At 39.8% G+C, this 26,264-nt stretch overlaps 1 protein-coding gene across 2 annotated transcripts in view; it reads right to left on the bottom strand.

Annotated features, from left to right (window-relative positions):
* Positions 1-1,644: 1,644 nt before the first annotated feature.
* Positions 1,645-26,264, bottom strand: part of usta (uronyl 2-sulfotransferase a) — an 83,043-nt gene continuing 58,423 nt past the window's right edge. For both annotated transcript variants that reach the window (XM_051960871.1, XM_022211966.2), the window contains 6 exons: positions 25,605-25,760; positions 15,581-15,660; positions 15,334-15,487; positions 5,122-5,219; positions 4,820-4,977; positions 1,645-3,589 (listed from right to left, as the gene is read on the bottom strand). In XM_051960871.1, coding sequence (XP_051816831.1) covers positions 3,297-3,589; positions 4,820-4,977; positions 5,122-5,219; positions 15,334-15,487; positions 15,581-15,660; positions 25,605-25,760 — 939 coding nt within the window. In that variant the 3' untranslated portion in view covers positions 1,645-3,296. The remainder of the gene's footprint in view (positions 3,590-4,819; positions 4,978-5,121; positions 5,220-15,333; positions 15,488-15,580; positions 15,661-25,604; positions 25,761-26,264) is intronic.

Genomic DNA, 26,264 nt, shown 5'->3' with positions numbered 1-26,264 from the left:
CCCCTCCAATGTGTGTGTGTGTGTACTTGTATTTTTTTGAAGGCTAAATTAAGCTTCATCTCGAAAGTGACTCACTTTTTAGGATGGCCATTTAATGCTTTAGGGTTGATGTTAGGGTTGAGATAAGTATTAATTTCATGAAAAGTTTGGTACACATTGTGAAGGTCCTCACAAGTATAGTTCACATTTGGACTTCAGTAGCGGTAGATTATAGCTTTAGTTCTACTGTAAAAAAGACCCAACATATAGATTATTGTATTACTGAGAACTTTTGCTAAATAGTAATTTTCTTGGCTTTTTTTCCTTCTTGCATGAGTTCATACACAGTGTTTTCATGATTTCAGAGGACATTGTATTGACTTCCATTGCCAGGAGGAGACTTACTTTAGTCATAAATACTACTTGCTTAATCCCAACCTTTACCTTCATCATAACCTTTGGTTAATGCTGGCAAAACACCTTTAAGTTTAATGACTTGAAGGGGAAGCAGGTCTCCACAATGTGACAGATATATGTCCCAACAGCAGACCTAACAAAGATGCATGCATATATACACACCCACTCATATCTTTTTACATGCTTGCTTTGCCCCATTACTTCATATATATAGTCGTAGATGTTTTAGAACGAGAGTCTATCACAGGTTTGATTTAAAACTTTGAATGCTATGATTCATATACTACAATGTTATGATTCAAGTTTTACCATGTTGCAATTTGAGTTCAAAATATTAGGATTTGAATCTTTGAATGTGATGATTTGAATATTAAAATGTTCTGACTAAAATTTCAGGACGTTATGATTTGAGTCTTCAAATTTTAGAATGTGATGATTCAAAGTTTAGACTGTTATGATTGGAATTTTAGAATGTTTTGATTTGCGTTTTATACTGGTATGATTTGAATTTTTGAATGTTGGGATTTGAATATTACACTGTTGTGATTTGGGCTTTAGAATGTTAGAATTCAAATCTTAGAATGTTATGATTCGAATTTTGGAATACTCTGACTGAAATTTGAGTTTTAGACCATTGTGATTTGAATCTTTGAATGTTATGATTTGAATATAAATGAATTTCGCAATGTATTGACTAACCAAACTTTGAATGTTACAATGTTATGATTTCAGTTTTTAGAATCATAACCTTCCATTCAACAATTCAAATCATAACACTCTAAAACTCAAATCATAACATTCGAACATTCACTCTAAAACACAAATCATAACATTTTAAAACTCAGGACACATGATTAAGATGAGGACAGCTGAGAGTAAAGAAAAAAAAGTTATTTTGTTTTTAATATATTGTAGAATATGAAGTGTTGTCCTGCCGGGAAGGTCATTTAAAAGCTGGAAAGCCTGAAGGAAGATATGTCACAGTGAGGTGGCGTGATGGACAGGCTGCTGCAGGGTAGAGAGAGCTGTGAATGTGATAAGAGCAGATTGACCCTGCTGGACCGTGGTCTGACAGAAGCAGGGAACTGCCATGAAACTGGACATGCATAGCAACATGGGAAATTAAGGAAGGCTGAAGCTGATGCAGGCTGTAGCACTCTGGCTTTGGTGGCTAGAACAATGTTACAAGGTAAAAGACAACACATTTTTCACCAACAAACCACCCTCAAGTGAAGCAGAGACATTAGCTGCAATAGTTAGAGGACATTTATTTTGAAGACTGTAAAATGACGGGCTGCATTAGTTGTAGTTACCAGTTTTCAGCTGCTGATATAAACCCATTCCAGACATCCTTGAAAATGCCGAGAATCGTTTCATAGCCACCAGAAACCAAAGATACAAATAAATCAAGTTATTAAACAATGTTTTCCTTCCTGAGAATTTTATCTGGAATGCAAATGAGTACAAAATAATAAATTAAACTGGCAAAAAAAGGAAACACTGAACACAAACCATAACAATGAAAAAGGTACAGACAATATGGAGATTAGGATGGTAAAGTGAAATATGTAGGTGACGATCACATGTTAGCTTATGGTTACGATTCTCTGGATGATTTTGTTTGTTTTTTTTGTCTACATGATATAAACATGCACTCCGAGTAGCTGCTGGAAATAGAAGTTAAATTTGGCTGGGATTAGTGGAACGTCACACACTTTCATGATAATAGTCTGAGAGGGAAAAAAGCCCTTCAACAGTACAGAACTCGAGCGGATATTAGAGGCAAATTAGTATCCAGTTGTGACCAAATCCCTCACTTTTGCTGCAGAAGTTCAGGAAATGTCACTTCACAAAAAAAGTGCAGTGTCTTCGTACAGTTTTGTAATGCAACGCAGTAGAAACACTGATATTTGGCAAGCTCAATCTTTTCAACTTTGGATTACAAATTAGGCTCCATAAATGCTTTTAGTGTTCGACTCTTAGCCCAGGCTATATTTTCTTTTAACAAAATGACCTGCCCCAAATAATAAATCTATGCTAAAATACACTGCTGGTTTTTGGTTAAACTCAATCATTCATGCACACATAGTTGGAATTCTTTGAATTCATAATCGAGTGCTTACAGTATAACCCTCATTTATACCTAACAACAGTTTACAAATTCATCAAAACGTTATAAACCAATACTCTAACAACTGTCTTGACTATGTCACAACTCCAACAACTGTGCACAGAAGTCCCTGTCACACAGTTACCGGAACTCTTAATGAGGTTTGGCACTTACAACAGTCCTGGACGACGAATATACATACAAGGCTTATGGCACTTTTTTAAAAATTCATGAATACCATGTCCCAATCCAGCTTTTTAGAATATTAACTCTCATAAAGCATGAACCTCTCTCTCGGCCGATGTCTCTGAAGAATTCTCCTACAGTAAACACACCAGCAATCCAACATGTAATAAATTTCCCATTAAGCTGTCCACATCTTGCACTAATCTCTCCCGGAGATTATAGCAAATAGAGTTATTATTTCTATCTTTTTTATTACATGAACCCTAAAACAAGCTCAAATTAAAGCAAAACTTCAGTCAAGCAGATTGAGCTTAATATAAATTCCCATTGTCCTTGTTCGATTTTTTAAATAGAGCATTTTGTCCTTCCAATTACTCAACCCTATAGTCCTCAGTGCTGAGCCTGTTGCAGTAGGAGTCAATGGCAGATGGAAAACAGAACCCGTGAAAACACGAGCGTCAGGATCCGCGCACGCCTCACTTTTCTCGCCGAAAGACGGGGAACACTCCTCTTTGCCCTCAGGCTGCCTCCAGCTTTCTTCAGCCAACTCTAGCCACACAGATTTTTATTTACTTATTTTTGTACTTTAGTTTCGTGGCCACATTTAGGGGTGGACCAGCCAGCTGTTGGCGTCCTCCAGGTCCGTGTCCAGGTCCTCGTCCTCATCCAGAGGCTCCGGGGTTCGGAGGGCCAGTTCTCGTAGGAAAGCGGGTGAGTAGGCCGAAGGGTGCGAGCCAGACTTGAGGCCGATTTTTTTCTTCATAAGGTGGAACTGGTCGCGGATGAAGTTGTAGAACTCGTACTCGTAGCGCATGCGGTGGTAGAGCACCTGCAGGGCCTCCAGAGTTGGGGTGTGTTTGCGCACTGTGCCGGTCATGTTCCCCATTTTCCTGTAGTCTGCAGGGAAAAGAGGAAAAAACACAAAGACCAAGAGGTCAGCTCCAAACTACAGTTGTTGTTTAGTCACACTGCAGTGAGGCTCTATGAAAAGCAACATGATCTGTTGGTTGGTCCGTAGCCTTTATCCAGACTGAAATGTTTAAAATTTTTACTGTCAGATGGATTTATGACACCTGAATCTGAATCTAAAATACAATGAGTTTGATGATCTATAACTCCGGTGCAATCAACAGGTTGCCATTTGTAGTTGTACTGTTAAAAAGATGTTTAAAAAAATGACCAGTCACCAGAGAAAAGGCATTCAGAACAGAAAAGTGAAAGATTTTCACTGCCAATTTGAAGACACTGACTGAACCGTCATATTTATGTCACTGAGGTTTGCAATAGTAAAGGTTTTCATCCTCTAATGTACAAATAATAGCCTATCTACTTTGGAGGCAACCAACCAACCAAGGGGGAGATATAAGAAAAAATAATAGTCCAAACAGGGATCCTAACATTGATCTTACATTGAAAGGCTCCAAGCTACAGAACTAACCAGCTGTTGGACTGTGAACAACACAGGCTTTATGTTAGTTTATTGGATAGACAGATGGATTAGGCTGTAAGCCCCGAGTAATTGTGCGTATGTTAGAGCGGTAAGCAGAACTTTTTATTTGACATTAATGTCTACAGCTGCTCCAATACAGCGTCCTGGAATGTTGTTGTTGGCACCATTACATGACCCATTACACATGTTGAAATTACGTCGTCATGTAAACACTATTTCGCTCACCAGTGCAATACTAATACCAATCAATATGATGTCCTTTCCAACTTGCCAATTGAAGAAATTATGACAATGACTCAACAAGTTAGAATTTTTAGACATGTTGACGCTGTCGCTACATTTTAGCTGCTTGACAAAAGGGTGAACTTGGACATTCAGACCAAATCTCACCCAGTTTTTAACTATAAAATAATGATGAAATCCAAATTGGTGACCACTGGGACTATTTGAGTGATTTCCTCAAAAGACACGTCAAGTGCGTGTGTCTGGGAATTTTTTTTTTCTTAAATGAGTTGGATGTTGGGGAGATTTGATTCAATTCACTGCACCACAAAGGAGACCAAGCAAGTGGTGTGAGCTGAGCAAATCCAGCCTCAAAAAGCTGCTGGCATCTCCGCAGACTCTCTTTGTTGTCTCGTTTAAGGAAACTAAATGCAATTTTTGGAATGCGCACTTACCAGGGCTCTTGTAGATGTTGAGTACTCCAGTAAAGTAATGAGGTAAGAGCCTCTCCAACAGGAGGAGAACGTCCTCCAGCTCCTCCAAGATGCCCACGAGGAGGTAGTTCTCCAGAACATTCTGTTTGGCCCTCTCCAAAGCCCACACTCCTGGCTCTCTGTGGGAAATAAAGGGAATAAAAGAAAATGAAAAGAGGGCAGTTTTTCTTGGCAGGGAATGTGAAATATCGGCATTTTTCTGACCAATATCTAAAATAGCAAAATGCTTTTGACATGCAAATGCGTAAAAGCTCTTTACGTACCTGCACTGAGGATGCTGTCCACAGAAATAGGGAATGATGTAGAAGACTCTGGGGTTGGAGCACTCAGGGTAATTCTCTAGAATGCACACATTGATATCCTGAAAGCAGAGAAACACAAACCAAACCTGTTGAGTGTGGTGCAGTAACAGAATTACAATGCCTCGTTTCTGCCACTAGAGGGAACCCTTTACTCGCACTGGTCTGAACCCGCATGGCTTGATAGTCATCATTTGAGAAGCCTGAGTGCTTTGCCAAACAACATCCTGTGTACAAAGATAAGCTACGTCCCTTCACCTCAGCTGCTCTTGGGCCGAGATACCGAATAAGAGAATGTAGCTGCAAATGAACTTGAAGAAATGCAAAGAATTTCATGATTAGGACGAGAAAGTGATCAGAGCGGAGTTGTGAACTTTAAAACACCCCTCGTCTGAATGTGGCAGCCATTAAGTAATAAAAAGAGAGGGGGGAGACAGATTAAAAACACACATGCAGGAGTGAAGCCGGCCAACCAGCTGAGTGCTGTGGAACCAGCAGTCAAATCCATGTCAGGTGACGTAAGCCTTATGAACGGCGACACGTCCCAAGCAACGAAAACACACTCAGGAACACACAGATACGCCACATGTATGAAGCAAAAGGCGCTAAAAGGCCCGTTGCATTAAAAGAGATCTAAAAGTAAAAGCAAACTGAGAGTGCAATGATTACGTCAAAGCTTGCCCTTTAGATTTATGCCCCCGATACGTTTGTAACGGCTGATCTAAACAGAGCAATTTGTCAAAGCCAACACTGAGGCCGCCATGGTCCATCACGGAGATTAAGTTGAGTCAGACAGGACCAGAGGCCCAGACCTTCCCAGAGGACACGATATGCTGCTTAGGGTGTGACGTGAGGGGCCTACAGGCGAACACCGGGGGGAAACCAGGTGACCGACCCTGAGAAAACAAACACTGACAGGGGAGCAAACATGTCACGGTTATAGTTTTAATTAGCCTTTTTGCACATGGAAGTGTGACGTAAAGATCATTTTAATGTGTTTTCTTCCATCTGAAGCAGCAAACATGGACTGCCAGATCATCTCTTTTATTCAAATCGCCCCAAATACACACATTTCCTTCAAGATCGGAAAAAAGCTCATTAACATGTAAAACAAGGCAAGAAACAGAAGTGGGATTCCTCTGCGACAAAGACAGAAATGCAGCAGATGTATGACTGGAATAACAAAAGCAAATTTACAATACGGAAGGCAAAGTGACACATCAGGTAAATGGGCTGCACATGAAGAGGAAAACTGAACTACATCATAATATGGATATTTACATATCTGGGCACAAGTGATTTCTCTCTGCCGAGGCAGCAGCGACAGGACGAGTGTGAAGGCCTGCATAGAAATCTACAGACATAAGCCGGGACGACATAAATTATTCACTTGCTCGGTTATTTTTTCTCGCAGCTGAGCGCTGTGGTACAATTGAGTCTCTGATTCACCAAGCGGCTGCAGGGTTTGTTTGAACTTTATGACTGGCTTCTCTCAGCTGGCCGCACCACGCACTGGGAACAGGACTTATTGGTGATCAGTGAAGCAAACCACTGGAAACGTCTTCAAAGAACCCACGACAAAACCCCAGAGGAACCTTCAGCAAAGAGTTCAGCATTGTGCCATTGTTAGTGCACAAGTCGTGTCCGGACTCATGGAAAGTTTGCTCTGCTTTTATTTATGAATCTTGTGTTTCATTATAAAAAGGAATGACAACGTAAGCATATCAAGTGTTTGAAATTATGGGTGCACCTTCTTACTAACAGAGGCAATAAAAAGCAAAGATTGCAGCTGTATGTTCTGCGTTACAAACTCAAGTCACAGCTGAACTAACTCGAAGTTAAAGCCCACAACGGAAAACACTATGAACCACATCAGAAACACAGAAAGTGGGAGTCAGATAACAGAGAAATGTGTCCCGGAAGTCACACACATTGATAGAATTGATAGCATTTACTGACACACGTTCTATTTCCAGGAAGTCCCTCCTCCTCAAGTAGGACCCTCAACACTTAAGGGACCTCTGGGAATCCAGCCACAACTCATTTATATACAACTACGCACAATCAAGTACGCACACTCACGGATGGACAATAGCCCTCTCTTTTAGAACAGCCCATTAGTATTTCATGCCGAGCTCCTGTATGCACACTCTGGCTTATTGTTCCTATTCTCACTGTGGATTAGGCCAACTGAGCAGTCACAGAAACTGTAGCAAAATGGGCACTAATCTCTACAATGCTCTGCCGTTCCCATGAATGGAACGTAGACGGGAATTAAATCAAGAGTAATTGATGACGTACACTTTTCCCGTGGGACAGTTTGAATCAGTTTTCAACCAAGGAGCATGGGAGTAGTACACGTGGGTCAAATTGCATTTAAATGTACAATAAACTCCTGGGGGCAGCGGAAACAAGCTGCAAACAACAGCATTTACATAAGTTCACTTTTAAACCCTTTGAAGCTCAAACAGTTTGTGGCCGTTTCTTAGCTCCTGTCACATAAAGCCCTGCACCGCTATGGAAACAGCAAAGCTAGCAGTAGAGAGAACTCAAAAATGAAATTCATGAAAAACACAGCCTGCAGTTCAATCTAGTTCAGTGAGAAATTGTGAATTTATGTCATGTTATGGTTGGATGCAGCTGAAACACTAATGACTTCCCTTTTGCAACCAAAACAATATCTTTTTTAGGTTTTATGTTTTTACCAAATGTCATAAAAAGTTGATCTATATAAACACTGTGAAAACACAGCCTGCAGTTCAATCAAGGTTAGCCAAAAATTGTGAAATTATGACATGTTATGGTTGGAGGCAGCTGAATCACAAATGACTTCCTGGTTGCACCAAAAACCATATATTTTTTTCATGTTTTCGGTCTTAACCTCTTAAATAAGACATGTAGAATAAAGTGATTTTGCTAAAATATCATGATTTTAAGCTTAGATAGAGTCAAATTTTTTCAACAAAACGGCATATCATAGATGGGTAGTTTAGTGACCGTCAAAATGTTAAAAAGTCCATGGATTTTTTCAGTTTTTACAGTTTCTTGCTCTGCTAAATGATGCCTATATTGCTTAAGATAACGCACCTTTAAAACTTGCCGAGGCGCTTTGGTTGTTCAGAGGGTTAATCTGTTACTTCATTGTCAAAGATATACTGTGAGTTGCTCAGCAGTGAATGCACAATAATTTTGTGAAGATTTTCATTAAAACAACTGCAAACTTTGCTGATAAGGGAGGTAAAGGGAGAAAAACTTGTATTTATGGTCCATAACACCAAAACAACAATGAAAGATTCTAAAAAAGGACAACTGCAGTAAGGTGGTAACTTTCACTGGGTCCTGATGAACCGGACGTGTCAGTTGTGTATATTCTACTTGTGTTTACAGGAATCTTGAAGTGTGTGTGAACACTGGTACAGACATACTTAGTGGCGAGGCAGAGGCTGATTAATCACTGTCAACTGCCTCCAAAACTACTTAAATACACACATATAGCTCCATAAAATATACATGAAACCAGATCAATGAAGAAAGAGATGGAATTTTAAATCCCGCCTAAATTGAATAATTAAAGTCCCAGTTGGCAGTCCCTGCACATGCTCGGTTCCATTTGTGTGCCGAAGTTTGAGTCCAACTGACCAGCGCATGCCTTTGTATAGTGTTGTGTGTGTGTGTGTGTGTGTGTGTGTGTGTGTGTGTGTGTGTGTGTGTGTGTGTGTGTGTGTGTGTGTAAAAAGAGGTGTGGGGACTGACGGAAAATCCTAGCCGACCACAGGAATGTCTCGGCAACACGTGCATCAGGTTCCCTTCAACCCCGGCGAGCAAACTGACAGTGTTCTTTCATTGACACCTCTCGCATACAGCCAGCGCAGGGCGAGCAGGGCTAATGCACACCAGGCAGGGGATCCAGCCACGACTACTCCGAACTCCCACTGCTGACATAGCGGGCGCTCATGCTGGCTCTTTAAGATGCTATGCTTATGAGGATAGTTACAAACTCCACAAAACATCAGCCACGAAAGCTCAGATAACTGGTGTCTCCTGATAATCGATGCTGGGAAGGCAGTTGCTGATCTGTCTGCTGGACTCCCACTCCCTAATCCTCCCCAACCTCCCATATAAATATGTGGACAACTGCTTCCAACACACTGACACACGACAGCTGAAGGCTTGACTCCCTTAACCAGCTACTTGGCATTAAAGCTTAATCCTTAACCCTAAACCTAAATCTCAATCTGAGATGAATCCCAAATTTAAGCCCTTTTTTGGCATGTTCAACATGTGAACCCCAAATCTAGCTAGCAGATTTAAGAGACGTTATTTTTTCTTTTAAATCACCAGAACTACAGCATTTATCAGAGCCTGAGCATATATAAACAGAGAGAATTGGTGGTCTTTGAACTGTGTAATGGATGTTAAACTACTCATCTCTTATGCGCCATTTAATCGGGGGCCTTAACCATGAGCAAATTAAAAAGCAAATTCATTTTACTCTACATGTCTCATTTTAAAAATTAGCCAAAAATACAGTCTTCACTCTAACTAGATTCTGCAAAAGACAAATAATTCTGCAATCTTACCTTCAACCAGAAATATTTTGGTGACTTAGTTAGAACCAACAGTTACGTGACAAAAATTCTGAGACTTTTCAGCTAAACTGGGATGAGCTGCAGGCAGCGTTTACTGGTAACACGTGGGAAATTAGAAAAATGTTGTACATTATTGCAGGATTTTTAATTTTCTGTAAAGGAAGCAATTAAAGAAATCCAACTTTTTGTTTTTTCTTTGGAGAATTCATGGCATTATAACTTTAATATGCTGCATTAAAGACTTTTTAGAGTATTCTCTACCTCTAGACATGGTTTGTGTACCTGCTTGGAGTTCAGACGGTAAATGTAGTGAATATTTACACATCAGTTTAATAATGGCCGTGACCTTATTCATGAATTTCCAGTGGCGTACTAGTGGAGACTTGCAGACTAGACAGCTTTCAGTAGCTGAAAACATCATACAGATGCTCAATCAGCGCGTTCACGCATCCTCTGTTGATGGATATGATTTAGCACATTACTGCAAGCTGTTTTTGCTGATTAGGGAAGCTAGTTTGCTTTTGTTGCCATCAAGCATAGTCAGGGAAAAGAAATAGTACCAAGAGCAGCAATGTAACACAATAAAAGAAGAAAGCTCAGCAAGGCAAAACAAGAACTGAAAATATTTCTCGTCTAAGGCATCCAATAACGTAACATGTAGTTTTTATGCATCAATATCTCAGTCACAGATACTTTTGGGGCAGGGGAGTCAAATTCATTTTAGTGCAGGTTCCACATTGAGCACTATTTGATCTCAACTGGGCTGGACCTGTAAAATCACAACATAATAAAATTTTCCTTTGTTTTAGTGCAAATAAAGTATGTTCTGAAAATGTTCACATTTAAGGAACTATCCTTTTACATCATGAACAACCTGAAATTTCTTAAGAAAAATAAATTCAATTTCAACAATGTTATGCTTCAGTTTATCATTGACACATTACAACTTAGAGATCAAAGTGTGTCTACAAAAGCAAAAAACATTTAGCCATCTGTATCCTTAGCATCTGGAACTGAATGATATAGTATTTTACTTTTTGATTAAAATTACAAAATCAGACCAAAGGCAACAAAAACAAAAGAAAATATGACCAAAATGAGCCACAAAGCAACAAAGGTGAGACACAAAATGAGACAAATGTCATGAAACAAAACAAAAAAGAGGCAAAAAATGACAAAAGCGAGAAACAAAACCACAAAAAATAGACACACAACACAAGCGAGACCAAAAAGAAACACAAAACTACAAAAGTGAGAAATAAAACGACAAAAACAAGTGACAGACAACAAAAGTCAGACAAAAACAAGACAAAATATTACAAAAATGAAACACAAAATGACAGTATTGTATTTTACTTTATGATCAAAACAGTTTGTCATGGTTTAGAAATTATTTTAAATTTATAGTTGCAGTTAATATCTTCTCTGTAATTTTTACACTTTACAAAGTCGGGCTGGATTGGACCCTCTGGCGGGCCGGTTTTGGCCCCCAGGCCGCTTGTTTGACACCCCTGCTTGAGGGTGTTAAAGTGAATAAAAAGGGATGGAGAGGAGGGTAAGCCTCACAGTACACTGATACACTTCTAATATTCAAAACTTGCCTTGAACAACAAAAAAATGTTACTACTTCAAATGCAAAAAAAGACTGTTTTACACAACTTGTAGGCTAGTTGGTCCCCATAAGCATAGCAGCATATGAGCACACACACACACACACACACACACACACACACACACACACACACACACACACACACACACACACACACACACACACACACACACACACACACACACACACACACACACACACACACACACACACACACACATACATGCGCACACACAGGTAAATCAGCAGAACAGCCTCCTCCTTCCCTTTAACCGTAGCAAAGGGCCCCTGTGGTCTGCATACTTTTAATAACTCAACTCACATGGTCCAAATCTCCAGGGGAAGCAGTGCAATACTTAATTACACCCAGTCAGACTCAAGCCAGAGTGACATTCACTCGTCTTGTTAGGCGCTCAGAAAGTCCTCTGAGCTCTCCCAGCCTCTGACAGAACGGAGGACTGTAGGAGGAAAGGCTGAGGTGTTACCTGTGTTTGCGTCTGGATATGATTTGCCATTAAATCCTGAACAATTATCGATGTTCTGACCTCTTGTTTTTGGCAGAAAATATCCTCGTTTTTTTTTTCATTCTTGCCCCCTAAAACCTCATATGTGGTTGTTTGTCTTTCTTCAGGGGAATTCCAGTTCTACATTAGATCCATCACTTCACTGCTAACAACTCAGTCTGTGTTTAGGTAGCTCCTCCTCCGTGTAAAGATGCACACAGAGATCAAAAAATATGAAAAAGCTTGAAAATTAAAGCAAGCATCCCAATGGTATACTGTAAAATATTAAAAGGAGTTGCCTTCAGTCTGGTGCTACGGGGGATAAACAGCTCTGCAAGACAGATGTAGGATACTGAGTTTCTGATGTGGTATATCGGGCCTCTAATTGGAATTATAATCAGATTTAAATATTGGGTTAGCATCAGGCTGCCATGGCCTTACAATTTGCCGTCCTCCCTCCGGCAACCCCACATATGGCGCGTCTTCAAAGGGAGCAGAGTGTGGTTTTGATATATTGCTTGTATTTTAGAATTTAGGGAAGTTTAATTTGGTCTCGAGATAACAACAAACAGATACAAAAGAAAATAAGCAGCTGAGCATCGCAGGATACGTTCATGTCAGTGGGATTGTTTTCTTGTTGAGATCTCTCATGGAGGATCATACAGTGTATTTATAACATTCGGTATGACTGATAATCTATGACATTCCATACTGTACATGCCTCTGTAATTACAGTAAAAGGCATAGCAGAAGAAGACATTAGTGCACAACATCTTAGTTCCTGTCTCAACCGACCATCGGGTTATGAAACCAGCTGGCCTAGAACCAAAACGATGCAGATTGTTACTGGCAAGGCAAGCCAATGACTCACACACACACAAAATGTGCAGCTATGTCAAATATTGCAAACACATTAGTATTTCAACCCATAAGCATCTGTGGCATTGATTCAGCCGATGTCGATATGAGAGTAAATGGGTTTGTGGGCACTGGGACAGAGATGAAAGGCAGACCGAGGGGAGGGAGGCCAAAAGATTCAGTATTTGTTTGACTCATTAAATAATATTGTTATGAGGTTTGTTACAGTGAGCGCTGCTACTCTTGGGATCACACGGGAACCAAATGCGGTGCCTTCTTATCAGCCACAGTTGATAGCTGCAGTTACGAGTGCTGCATATCTGTGAAGAGCTGGGATCTTTTTTCAATCTTCAACATTTGTCTGTTTTTATTTGAATGGAAACATTGAGTGAACATCAAACTGTTCACCCCCCCAAACCTGCTGGTGGTTTAATAAATACATTGAAAAACTGCAAAAACTCAAAAATTTGTTACATTTTCCATTTTTTGATGGTCTTTGAATGAATTTTGTGTGACATGTGGTTCAATCAGGAAAATAATCTAAGTTTAAAATATCACATTTCATCAAAAATAGTTTTATTCTATATGTCTGATTGTAAAATGTACCAAATACAAGCAGATTTAATGAACTAGAATCTGTAAAAAAAAAAAAAAAAAAAACTTCCCTCCTCAGCGTAGCCAAAAAGCCATCAGTAACTCATCTGTTCCTGATCGTGGCGTGACAAAAAATCCTTGACCCGAATGAACTAAGTTGAACTGCAGGCAGTCTTAAAACCTAAATGTAAACAGAGGAAAGTATAGGGAAGACAAAGAAATCAAACACACTTAATCAACAACATAAATGCAGCACAGCTCAAGAACAGCATACAGAGGAACAAGTTTCCCGCATGTTGTTAGAAGACACATTCAGCGTGGTGAAATGCACTGCCTGTCCCCCAAAAAAGTCACCACCTGGATTTAACTAAGCAAATAGGTAAGAGCCTTCCATTGGTTAATTACTGCAGTGATGAATATGTTTCAACTGCAACAGCTTATTTAACCCTAGCTGATGCACTGAGGAGCTTCTTATTTCTATAACAACCATGCTGGAAGACATCTCCTGTGGTCATGGAAAGGATGTTAGTCTGTCTCAGAAGGATCAAATTATTGGCCTGCATCAAGCAAAGAAAACAACTAAGGAGATTTATGAAACTAATAAAATCAGGTTAAGAACCGTCCAACGAATTATTAAAACTTAGAAGAATAGAGGAGAACCATCATCTTTGAGGAGCAAATGTGGTCTGAGGAGTCCAGATTTATCCTGTTCCAAAGTGATGGGCTCATCAGGGTAAGAAGAGAGATGAAGTGATGCACTCATCATGACTAGTCCCTACAAGCCTGTGGGGGCATTGCTATGATCTGGGGTTGATCAGGTCCAGGTTGAGGAACGTTATGCTCCCAAAGAATGAGGTCAGTTGACTACTTAAGGACAGGGGGTTCTCAGTTCATGACATCTTACGGCGTTTCGTCGTTATGTCGGAACTGGTTACACTGCGTGGAACTACTTGGTGAGCATATAAGAGGAAAACAGCTTTGTCTACATTCGCCGGTTGTACGTCACATACAGTATTCATGACTTTTCCAAAGAACTGATCAATATCGTGATGCACGTCATGTGAGTCCAGACTTATAGGGAAAATTGACTAATGTTGCACTGTGGGAACGGAACTCTGACGTAAGTTGAGGACCCCGTGTATGCCAAAAAATACCAGGTCTTTCCATCAGTGGAGTTTTTCTTCCCTGATGGCATGTTCATGTTCCAACATGACAATGCCAGGATTCATGGGGTTCACATTGTGAATGAGTGGATCAGGGAGCATGAGACTTCATTTTTACACATAGATTGGCCTCCACAGAATCTAGATCTCAGCCCCATTGATAATCTTTGGGATGTGCTGGAGAAGACTGCGCAGCGGTCCAACTCTCCCATCATCAATATAAGATCTTGGCAGAAAATGAATGCAACTCTGGACAGAAATAAATGCTGTGACATTGCAAAAGCTTATCGAAATGATGCCACGGCAAATGAGAGTCATTCTCAGAGCTAAAGGTGGTCCAATGAAATACTAAGGTGCGAGATATTTTTTGGATGGGCAGTGTATCTTTCTAGAGTTCATGTGCAGAGTAGCATGACAAACATCTCATTTGTCTTGGGCATTATAACTTTGTTGTACTGCACAAAAACAGATTTTTTTGAGTGAAAAATTAGCCCACTTTGAAGAAAAAAAATTGACAGGAGCTGAGAACGTCCTGAAACTGCTTGGGGATCAGAGGGTCAGGTTCAAATTTTTGTTCACTTTTGAAGAAATGAAGCAAATCTATTCATCAGGTGGGCTTATTAAATTGGCAATGACACATCATTATTTCTCTTACTCTGAGATCTGACTGTGTTATAGAGAAAAAAAAAGATGCACAGCTCTAAATAGAAAGAAGGGTACAATAAATTGGCTCTAACTAATGCAAGCCCAAACCACACGACACACAACAACAAAAGCATAACAACACGAATAAAGCACATTGCTTTTGAAAAGCCAGAAACAATAATAAACTAGTGCACAAAAAACAAAGCCCTCACCAGGTATCTTTCATCATCTTTCATCCCTGGAGTTCGGATGAGGTGGTTCTGCTCGCCCCTCCAGTCACCGAAGCGACGGAAGAAATAGTTGGAGAGGAACCGGTTGATGGGGTCTCGGATTATGTTGATATAGACAGGCTCCTCTATCCTGAACCTGACATATAAGAATGTGAAGTTAAGAAGTGCATATATGGGTCAATAAACATACTGTTGTTGGGCATTAATGTGTGTTGCTGTGCTACTTCACCTGGTAAAGTTGAGAAAGTGAACATGTCGTGTGTAGAGGAAAGGCTGAGGGATATTACTGATGTTCTTCATGAGATCCACCTGAAACAAAAGAAGCACACAGACACACAGTTAGTTTGATGTGTCTTACAGAAATAATATAGAAGACACATTACTGGTCATAAATATGGGTAATCAGCTGAAATACACTACTGTTCAAAAGTTTGAGGTCACTTAGGAATGTCCTTATTTTTGAAAATTGTTAATGTGCTAAATGACTATTCTAGCTGGAAACAGCTAATTTTTAATGGAATATCTCCATAGGGGTACAGAGGAACATTTCCAGCAACCATCACTCCTGTGTTCTAATGCTACATCGTGTTAGCTAATGGTGTTGAAAGGCTAATGGATGTTTAGAAAACCCTTGTGCCGTTATGGTAGCACATGAAATGAAGTGTGAGTTTTCATGGAAAACAGGAAATTGTCTGGGTGACCCCAAACTTTTGAACGGCGGTGTAAGTCCTTACAAAAGTCCATGTGAATCGCATTAACAGACAAATCAAAAGCATATTAAGTCTTCTGACAAAACACAGATACAAAACAGTCAAATTGAAACCAAAAGTTTCCTTCCTGTGTGGCTGAATGTTTGAACTGCACAGATAAACTCAACTTCTTCTGTAGATTTGCACATGTGGCTGTAGGTCTTCACTTTTAGACAAACTTCATAACAGTGAAACGATGTAAAGTCACTGTTCCGTTCATCTCACAATATCCATCAAAACAGACCGACTTTCCCCCGAGGTCATGTTATTCATAGGAAAGCCAACATTTCTAAAGCTCTTATTCCAAGTTTCTTTATCCTCTGCAGAAAAAAAAAAAATCAACTTCCTACAGGTTTTCCAGGTCTGCATAGAGAGATGGCATAACAGTAGCCAAAATAAACTCAGAGCGATATCAGTAATATACAGTGCAGATCCCTAGCATGAGCTCTCTGACTGAATGCCATGCCGCTAAATCCTAATCCGTAGTCACTCCTCTCATAAATACTTCCATATTGGAGCAACTGAGGACGTGAGATCCAGTCACACATGTGAAAAATTAGTTACGATGCAAGTTATGTCTCCGCATCGGTGGAGCGTTCAGTATGTCTAATTTCAAAATAATAAAAACACAGAATAATGACTCAAAGGCTTGGCTGGATACTTGTGACCTTTGAGCACTTTGGGCATCATTTACTCTTGGATGCGAGATTTAAGAGCTCGTTTTTTCCAGTAAGATACAGTACTTTATTATACGTAGTGATTTAGATTTCCCAAGAATCTACAGTAAAGGCATTCAAGAAGTCCATTAAACCGAAAATAAGTCTTTCATGCAGATTTCTGCGTCTATACATACTGCTCAACACTTTAACCGCTTAACATTCACCCCCACTTATACTAAGAAAAGACTAAAAGCCAGGAAGCTATTTTTTGCCGGTTTGACTCACAGTGAAAATAGCGTGCAGCACAGAGTGATTCAACGAGGTAGGAAGCTACTTTTTAGCTGTGTTTGCATTAATATTGCAAAGTGAGGAAGTACCGCTGATATCATAAAATCAGTGACATGCGTCAGGAGGTTTTGTGTTTTTAACCCATGTGTAATCCAAATGTCACCAAAAATACAGCAGCAGAAGTTCGACTCGGCCTCTATTTCAGTTTGTGTTAGTGGGTTAAAGGTAGAGAATCGGAGTTAGAGATTAGAGCCTCAGTTTTTGGGGAATTTCCACAAGAGAAATGGTTAAAAGACTAGTCCATGAATACATCAAAGGTAAATTTATCACCAGTATGGATGTCTTATATGATCCATTTGTCTTCTTCCAACTTATTCAAAGATTTTTCTCCACTTAGGGCAACTTGTCCTTCCATGGTACATTGTTTCCAGCAACTGTTTGTCTTCTGCCAGCGAGAAAACACATTAAAATTCATCAGATGCCCCAATATCCTATGCGCCATGTCGCAGGGCCTGCTGATCCCTCGCTAGGTGAGTGTGCTCTTCATCCCTGCAGCACTTGTGTGGCCTCATCTTTCAGTTTTAAGGGGATACAGAGACATACTGTGGTGGAAGCTGACACTTTTAAGGTCAGGTATACTAGAAATGAAAGCGAGCACGAGCCACAACACAGAAGTAGTCTACCTTTCTTTTAAATCCAAGCCTATGTTAGAGACAGATCAAAGCTGGAGACAGGAGGACACATGGGAGGACAGAAGATGAGGAGGGTACAACAGCAGCTGTGACAGGAATACTTCATCTTGCAGTGCCTCCTAAACTCAGGTACATTGATTTGAATGCTGCCACTGGCAGACGTGAATGAGAACAATGCTTTGACAGAGTGAAATTGCTGCTCTAAAGTGCTGCAAATCCAACAGCATTTGAGTGATAATGATGTAAGAGGCGTGAGTGTAGTGGGCCTTAGAATGGGAGACATGAATAGGAAATTAGCTAAGGAGCTTGAGCAAGATAATAATACAAGAACTTTGCTTTTTGTGCAAGGGGTACATTTTTTTGTTGGAAAGAAAAGAAACCAATAGTTGAAAGAGCTTCTTTGTGTTCAGTATTTGTCCTTCTCTACCTTTCTTGGTCCAGTGGGAGAACGTACATGATGACTGTACCTGGAGCAGAGCCTGTGGGCAGATCAATATGACAACCACGAGGAAGAATTGTGGTCACAAAACCTTTCAGATTGGCACCGCCCGCGAATTCTGGGCAATGTTCTGGAAAAAAGTCTGTAAAGCTGCACTAGGAAAACAAGACATCAGCTTGGCCCACCTAAAAACTTGCCACAACTTTAAACACAGCAGATGAATGATCATTCACCACAAAGGGACAATGAACACAGTAGACAAATGTAACTGGACAATTTGAAGAGTTCCTTTTTCTGCTTCGGTTCTTAAGTGAGATTCAACAGAGCAGCGACACGCACGAAGCCAATGAGCCAAAACACTATCAAGGAAGCATTACTCTGGAACAGAATCTACAGGCACCAAGAGAGAGCGAGCGTGGTTATTTGAGAGGAGACACTCAGCAGCAAGCTGAATGCGAGGAAAAGAAGGATCGACTGAATCAATCTGTCCGAGTCTGGAAAAAGCAGTCGTTCCTTACACAAACTGCCAGACACGAAACACAACTGGAGAAAATTGCTTTTTTCTGTTTTATAGGACTTAGGATGCCAAGAGTAAATCATCAAAAAATCTGTAAAATATCAGTGTTGTAAATCGGGTGCCACTTGCAGACAGCAGACGTGTTTTTTTCTCATATAATAGATTACTTTAACTTCCTGAACACCAAAACCTGCAAGCAGGTTTGTTCCATTTTTAAAAATAGCTAAATTTCCACCAGCCAGAAACTGTAAAAACAGAAAGAATCGCTGGATTTTGACTTTTCCTTGAAGTACTCATCTGTGGTGAGCTGTTTGGTGGAGAAACTGAACCAAATCTAAGCTTCAAGCTTAAATTTCTAATCAAAATACCTCCTACATGTCTTATTTGACCCGTATATGCATACATGGGTCAAAAACGACCTGGTGAGGTTGTTTTCTTGCAATATCTTTGTTGTGAAAAGTTTTTATCATTTCATTTTCCAGCTATTCCTCAAAAAAACATATTTTTTGATATCATTCCATTTACATTTTTTAAGTAATCGTTTATACTTTTAAAGACATTGTAATATTAGTATTACTACCCCAATCTCTGTATCACTGATAATATCAGGAAGTAGACAAACTCGGAGGGATGGAGAGCAGCAACAGCTGGAGGAAAAGAGTGGAAAAATGTCTACAAAATGAACGCTGACATTCTTCTATTGCTGTTGTGTGTAATATTCTTCTTTTTCAATTATCAAAATGTGCAAAATCTGTCATAAAGTGAAATATAAACAGATTTCAACATGAAATCATTTGTGTGTGGACAAAAATATAATACAATCAATAATACAAATTATTATTCTTCACCAAAATAACAAAAAATGGCACAAAAACACATCGATTCTCATATGGATCATTTGTGACCCACTTATGGAAGAGTGCAGGGTCCAATCACTGCATCTAAGGGTGAAAAAAACAACTAAAAATAAACTATTATCTCTAATCAGATTCTGGTAAAAACTGAAAATTCTGAGCTCCTTGGCACAATCAAAAACCAATTAGTATCCCGTCTGTGATCAACAGTCATGTGACAAAAATTCAGACTTTTAGGCTAAACCGCAGACGGTGCAGCAAGAAATTCTGTGATTTATCACATATTTATTTGATGTTGTAATTTAATTAGTAGCTTCAAAGCACACTGATATTTTTTTTTAAAGTCGATTTGTGATTTTTTCAGCCAGGAAACCATTAGTAACTGCATCCTACAATCACATGACGAAAGCTGAACTGGTCTGAACTGCAGGCAGTGTTTACACTAAGTTGAGGAGAAATCAAGTAGAACATGTAAGTAGTAAAATATCTACAGAAAGGGGAACCACGGTTTCTTTTTATAGTACTGGAAACAACTGTGGGGTAAAAATGTTCTACAGTCTTGTGTTTTTCAGTTTTTGGAAAATAATTATTTAAGGAAATATAACGTTATTCGATTCTTTTGTTAATGATTTATGGTATTTTAACATTGTCTTACTGCATGAAACACATTTTTCAGTTGTCTCTGCTTCTTGCTGTGGTTGTGCTGTTCCCATAGAGCTGCAGGACTTTTACATTACAGTGAAAAATGAGCCAACAGTGAATAAAAATGTGACAGGAGCAGAAATGCACCATAAAATGCTCCAGTTTCTCCGTATAATTTTGTTCCTGTAAAGCTCAGATTCTGCGCTGTCTTTAGAGCTTCAACCGGTCTTTATATGAAAGCCTCTCTGGCCGAAGGTAATGATCAGCTGAGGAACTTGCGTGTGAATGTCCTACTCTACAGGCACCTGTTATGTCATAGCAACACTATTTGGATAGCAACACATATATGTATACTTGTTTATGTACACAGGGCAGTTAATCTGAGGCCCCAGTCAGATTTGGGCTTCACACCCGCCCTTCTTTTTTTCTATAAACTCAGTACATTTCCACTCACTCTGCTTCCACGTTCTATGGGACTCTTCTGCTGTAAAATTTAGGGCTTTCATTAGAAGTGGAGTGAATATTTTAGCACTCGACTCTGCACAGTCTTTATCTGTTGAAACCCTTTCGATGCTATGTTTAAAAAAGAATAAAAAATATAAAATTTCCTACTTGATGCCCCCTTCCCCTCAACAACCAGGTTGATGTGCAGACGCTGAATGCATTTGGAACATTTGGTGAGTTTCTGTGTGTTGTGTGTGTGTGTTTTCTGACCCTCCCCTCTGGTCTGTCTGGCCAAATCCCCCCCCTCTCTCATTTAGCAGTGAGAGCTATGGGCAGAAAGTGGAGGACAGTCTGAGATTCCAGGCATACCTGCAACCCCCCACCTCCTCCTTAAAGCCTCGGTGGTGTCCTCACAGGGCTCATCAGGGGGAAACAGAGAAGCCAAAACTGCAAAAAAATAAAAGCTTTGACTGCTGCCCTGGGTTCAGTCTCACTCAATTTGCCTCTATATCGGAAAATCAAAGCTAAATAGAGGTTTCAATAAGCAGCACCTGCAGCAGAGACAGATACTGAGGTCAGATATTATACAAAAGGATTCCAAGAGGATCGGTTTTGATATCCCAGCTATTGCACTTGAGGTTTTGCTCCAAAATATGTATCCTCAGTTCCAAAACAATATAAAGCTGCAGAAGTGACTGCTGGCTTGAATGTGTTTTCAGCTTCCTCCAACCAAATTCAATTACTCCTATCAGCTAATCCAATTCGATTCTCTGAAAGGGACCGAAATCAAACTGCTGCAGTGAGCCCAGCTCTTGAGAAGAACTATTCACAGTCTCTGCTGGTGCAGAAGCAAATCACCTCAGATACACAATGATCATGAGCATCTGTTTACTGGTTTACATTTTCTGGTAAAAGGGACAAAACAAGGTCCCACATGAATGCAGACAAAAGCACAGTGAAGAAGCTGTCTTTCCATTTCTGGAGTCTTTTTATAATGAAGTTTTTTTTCTTGTTTTCCTCCTCTCTCTCTCTCCCACTGAGCCTGCTTCCCCTGGTGCTGAGAGGGACAGATGGGTCACTATGCTGCACTCCTCGAGTCTGCAGAAGCTCTGCAAAGCTCCAGACGAATAAGGCACCTTCACTTTTTGGCAACCCGCGCATGAGACGTCGACCCTGGGCAAACCCATTAACACACGACCAGGAGAGCCAACAGGAAAACCGTCCAAAAACCTGCAGACCCGAGCCAGAACCACAACTGATGAGACCAGCATCTCTAAACTTAGGTGACATGCGTTTGGATCTGCATAAGTCAACATGCGCATAAGTACACATGCAAATAAACATACCAAAAAAAAAAAAAAAAAAGGAGACGCGTTTGTACGGAATCGTACAGACGTACACTCTTAAACAGACCCCCCTTTGCGCAGACACTGGAATGCACAAACGCGCTGCTTTGGACCATTCACAGAGATGTTTTATGTCCGGAGAATTAATGAGAGTAATGGTGTTCTGCCACTGTGTGTGCAGACAGCATTTCAGGGTTTGATGAATGGGTAAACAAGTGACTGTTTAAATATTGGCTCAACATTTACATCAAATCGGTCAGTAATGGTTATACATATTTAGCATCGCCTGACCAATCACAAGTGGGCAGCAGCACCTTATTTGCAAAATACGCATCGTGTGAGGATGTGAGTCATTACTGCAATATTTCCACATGAATACATGATTAAGTGATTTTTCTCACTCAGACGGCTAAAGAGGCCACTGCGTTACTGGGAAATGTCATTGACAGGATTAAAAGTGTGTATGACTAGTGCATGACTGATGTGTGATGCACACATCTGAATAAACAAATTATTGCTGTATTCAGTGCTAAAGAAGATCACTGATCTCATTTGGGGAAGTTCTCTTTTTTTCAAAGGTCAGAGTCAGCTGCAGAGGAGTAACTCTGGGAAACAGTGGCATAAATTCAGAAGTGAAAGGTAATGAAGTACATAATGAGGTAAAGGTATTACACTCTGTTTTCAGGGACAACATGACAGCGGTACAGTAACTTCATGGTAGTAGACACCAAAACTCGCCAGCTGATTTAAAAGGCATTCTGCCTTTTTGAAAAATCTTAAAAATGATCATACAAATCATATCGTGAATTATTAATGCGAGTTATTAATTTCAGGTACATTAAAAATTGAGTGTTAAATCTTCATCATTCATAATTTGGATTTCTAGAATCTGTAAAAACAAAAAGAGATCGCTCAGAGATCGCAGTACTCCGCCAAGGCTGTTCATTCCTCCAAACGACATTGACAGAAATGCAGCATTTTTTTTTTGTTTATTAGTTTTTGATGATCAGAAATCACGGCAACATAGAATGTGATCATTTAACATAGATGAAAACAAAATGACCTTGTGCTGAGCACAGGAATGTACCATGTATGAGTACGTTACGTACCGACACCAAATCACATGAGCTAAATATGTAGTGGGTGGTGGGAATTGATGGGACTCTGAAACCCCTCCACAATTTAATCAATTGTTCCTTGAATCATTTCTGACAGATAAGTCCTGATAAGTCCACAGCAGTCGATTTGCAGTAGGATCGCAATCATGTGATCAACAGCAGGCAGCTGATGTAGTGTTCACTTGTTGTCATAGTTACAGTGACGCTGTGCCGCTATCGCACAGTGATACAGAAATCTTTAACAAATCTGTGGATCCAGACTATAAACTGCTTCACTGCCAAAATCTAATCACTTCTTCCTTGTGTCATTTCTGACCTTCCCTGAAAATTTAATCCAAATCCATTATTCTGTTTTTGAGTAATGTTGCTAACAGACACACAAACAGATGGACAAACACACAGCGATTGTTGCATGACTAATAACTAGGATTTCAACTTTCTGACAGTCCTTGAACTATTAATTTGTGACATGCAATTCTAAGCTTAAAATGTGATCCTGAGCTTAAATCAATCACTTTACTATTTGTGTTTCATTTAAAAAATGCAAAAAAGGAGGGGTGGGAAATTTACAAAAGCCTTATTATGTGATATAAAAAAAAACTACCCTGCCTTGTACAACCACAAATCGATGCATAACTCAACTACAACCGACAGTTAAGTGACCATAATTCAGGGACCTGAGCTGAGTTGAACGACAGGCAGTGTTTAAACAGAGCGAGACAGGAAACTAAACACAACTGAAAAATGCACACTAGTGTTCAAAAGTTTGGGATCACATAGAAATGTCCTTGTATTTGACCGAAAAGTATTTTGTTTTCAATGAAGATAAGATTAAATCAGCCGTTTCCAGTTAGTCATTTACCACATTAACAATGTGTAGACTGTATTTCTGATTAACCTAATGTTATATTCATTGAAAAAATGCTTTTCTTTCAAAAATAAGGACATTTCTAAGTGACCCCAAACTTTGGCCCTTAGTGTATGTTTTTAACAACCCAGTGACATACAATGTACAGATTAGATTTCATGTGCACAAGCAATGAAATACATCACTCTAAAGCAGGCATTCTGAGTGTTTCTACCTGAATCGTCCTTCCACCACTGGGCAGCAGCTCAGTAAGACTTCAGAACAATTGTTCTCACAGAGACCTGAGCCAGAATAATCTAGCCAAAACTTTCTTTAAGCTCTCCTACCAAAACTGTTTTGGGCAACATACACAAAAAACATTATTTACATAATTTAATTGTCTATTTAATGTAAATACAGCATCTTTAAGCTGAGCGGAAAAAGTCAGAGGAGAAGGATTATGTGTGTTTAATCACTGGAATAGAGTGCCATTTAGATGTTCTTTGTACATTTCTTGAATTGGCATTCCTACTGACACAAGCCAGCGCTGGCACAGGCCGGCGCTACTGTCTCAAAAGGCTGCGGTTTTTTAAATGAAAGCAGTTTTTCCTCTGTAAAGCCAACGCTCATGTCCTCGAGATATTCCAGGAAATAATAAAAGGAGGTTCCTGATCCTGCTGCCTTGTTCTCACACTGAATGAAAAGCAAACAGTGAATGAGCTGCGGCTGCTGTAGTGTTGACGTCCTGTGAACGATGCAAATCAGCTCAGTTTTTTGTACTTCAATATACAGCAAGTGGTACCTTCATTAGAGACACTGCTTGCACAAAAACAAGACTATCTGCTTTGAATCTGGCTGCTTAAATCAAACTGAAGAGAATTTGACCAGGTCGAACTTTTTTATAGACATATGCAGATGCTAAATGCATGAAGCAGTGGTTTTAAAAGTGAGATCTTAACATAAAAAGGAAACTAAGCCACTGAAAAAAAAGCTAATTTTAATATTGCTCCTTTTCCCAAATGCTAGTTAGACCCAGCAAAATGACAAGTGACATCAAAATGACTAAATAAACCAGTCAAAAAGGACATTTCAGAATTTAATCAAGGCAATCTGTAGCTGTTGAAGGATGACTGGAAGCTCTTAAACAGCTGCCACATGGGCACTGAGGGGAATTTCTTTTGCAGTGCATGAATAAATTATTTTAGGCAGCAGTTAATGATTATTTTCATTGTCATAGGCTTCTCATTGAATTGTTTTGACTATTTAATATTCAAAAAAGAGCACTTTTAAATTTCCAGTAGCTGAAAGTGATGTTGTCACAGCGCTGGCTCTGGCCAAATAAAACCCCAAAACCCAGAATAACACGAATGATTATGATATAAAACCATGAAAAACAGAAAAGCTTCACATTGGAGGAGCGAGAACCATCACATTTTTGGCATTTTTGCAAGTGACTGACTCATGGAATAACTGTTGCAAGTGAAATATTTGCTAATTGTGGGGTTTGTTTCTGTGAGGTTTTGCTGCTGTTCCCTATTAGGCCTTAAAGAGACCGGCTTGCGTTGATCAACCGACTGACAAATGCCCTCTTTGGCAACACTAAGTGAGTCTCCAGATCCAGGCATCACCGCACCGCTGCGTCTTCCTATTTGGCTCACCTGTTCATGTTTAGTGAGGCGTGTTTTATTGTGGATGTCAGAGGAAACCAGGTTGAACTGGTGCTTCTCCGCCAGTAGCCTCAGTAAGATGACCACCGTCCGGCTGCCGCACTTCCCCACACGGTTATAAACCACCTGGCTGGGGAACGGGAGCACCTGCGAACACACAAATGCACAGATATGAAGAAAAAGCAGAGAAAAAGAGAGTAATGAATACACAAACTGCTGATATATTTCTGTACTGTACCTAAGAGTGCCTCAGTATGACAAAAAGTACGTGTACTGTATACATACATGAATGAATGAATGAATGAATTGTGTGGATTTTCAGATGTATTTACTGCATGATCAGACTTTGCTTTCATTGATATGCACCATTCCACTCCATTTACCTTTAGGCATATATCGATGCTACCAGACAATTTCTGAATAAATGTTAACAAAAGAAAAGAAGGGCTTAGTTTTAGAGTTGAGAAGATTTACAAGACTCATAACTTCAGTGCAAAAGTAAAACACAAATCACAGTTTGCATTATCCACTTTAGCTCTTTGACTTTTGAGAGTTTGCATTAAAAAATCCCACTAATTCTCAACTGTGTCTCTACAACTACCAAAGAAATGTCTAGAAAGAAACAGCTGAGTGAAGAAACAAGAGTCTGTG

This window comes from Acanthochromis polyacanthus, chromosome 16, assembly GCF_021347895.1.
Source record: "Acanthochromis polyacanthus isolate Apoly-LR-REF ecotype Palm Island chromosome 16, KAUST_Apoly_ChrSc, whole genome shotgun sequence".
Lineage (NCBI taxonomy): Eukaryota > Metazoa > Chordata > Actinopteri > Pomacentridae > Acanthochromis > Acanthochromis polyacanthus.
This window is presented reverse-complemented; position numbering and strand designations above follow the sequence as displayed.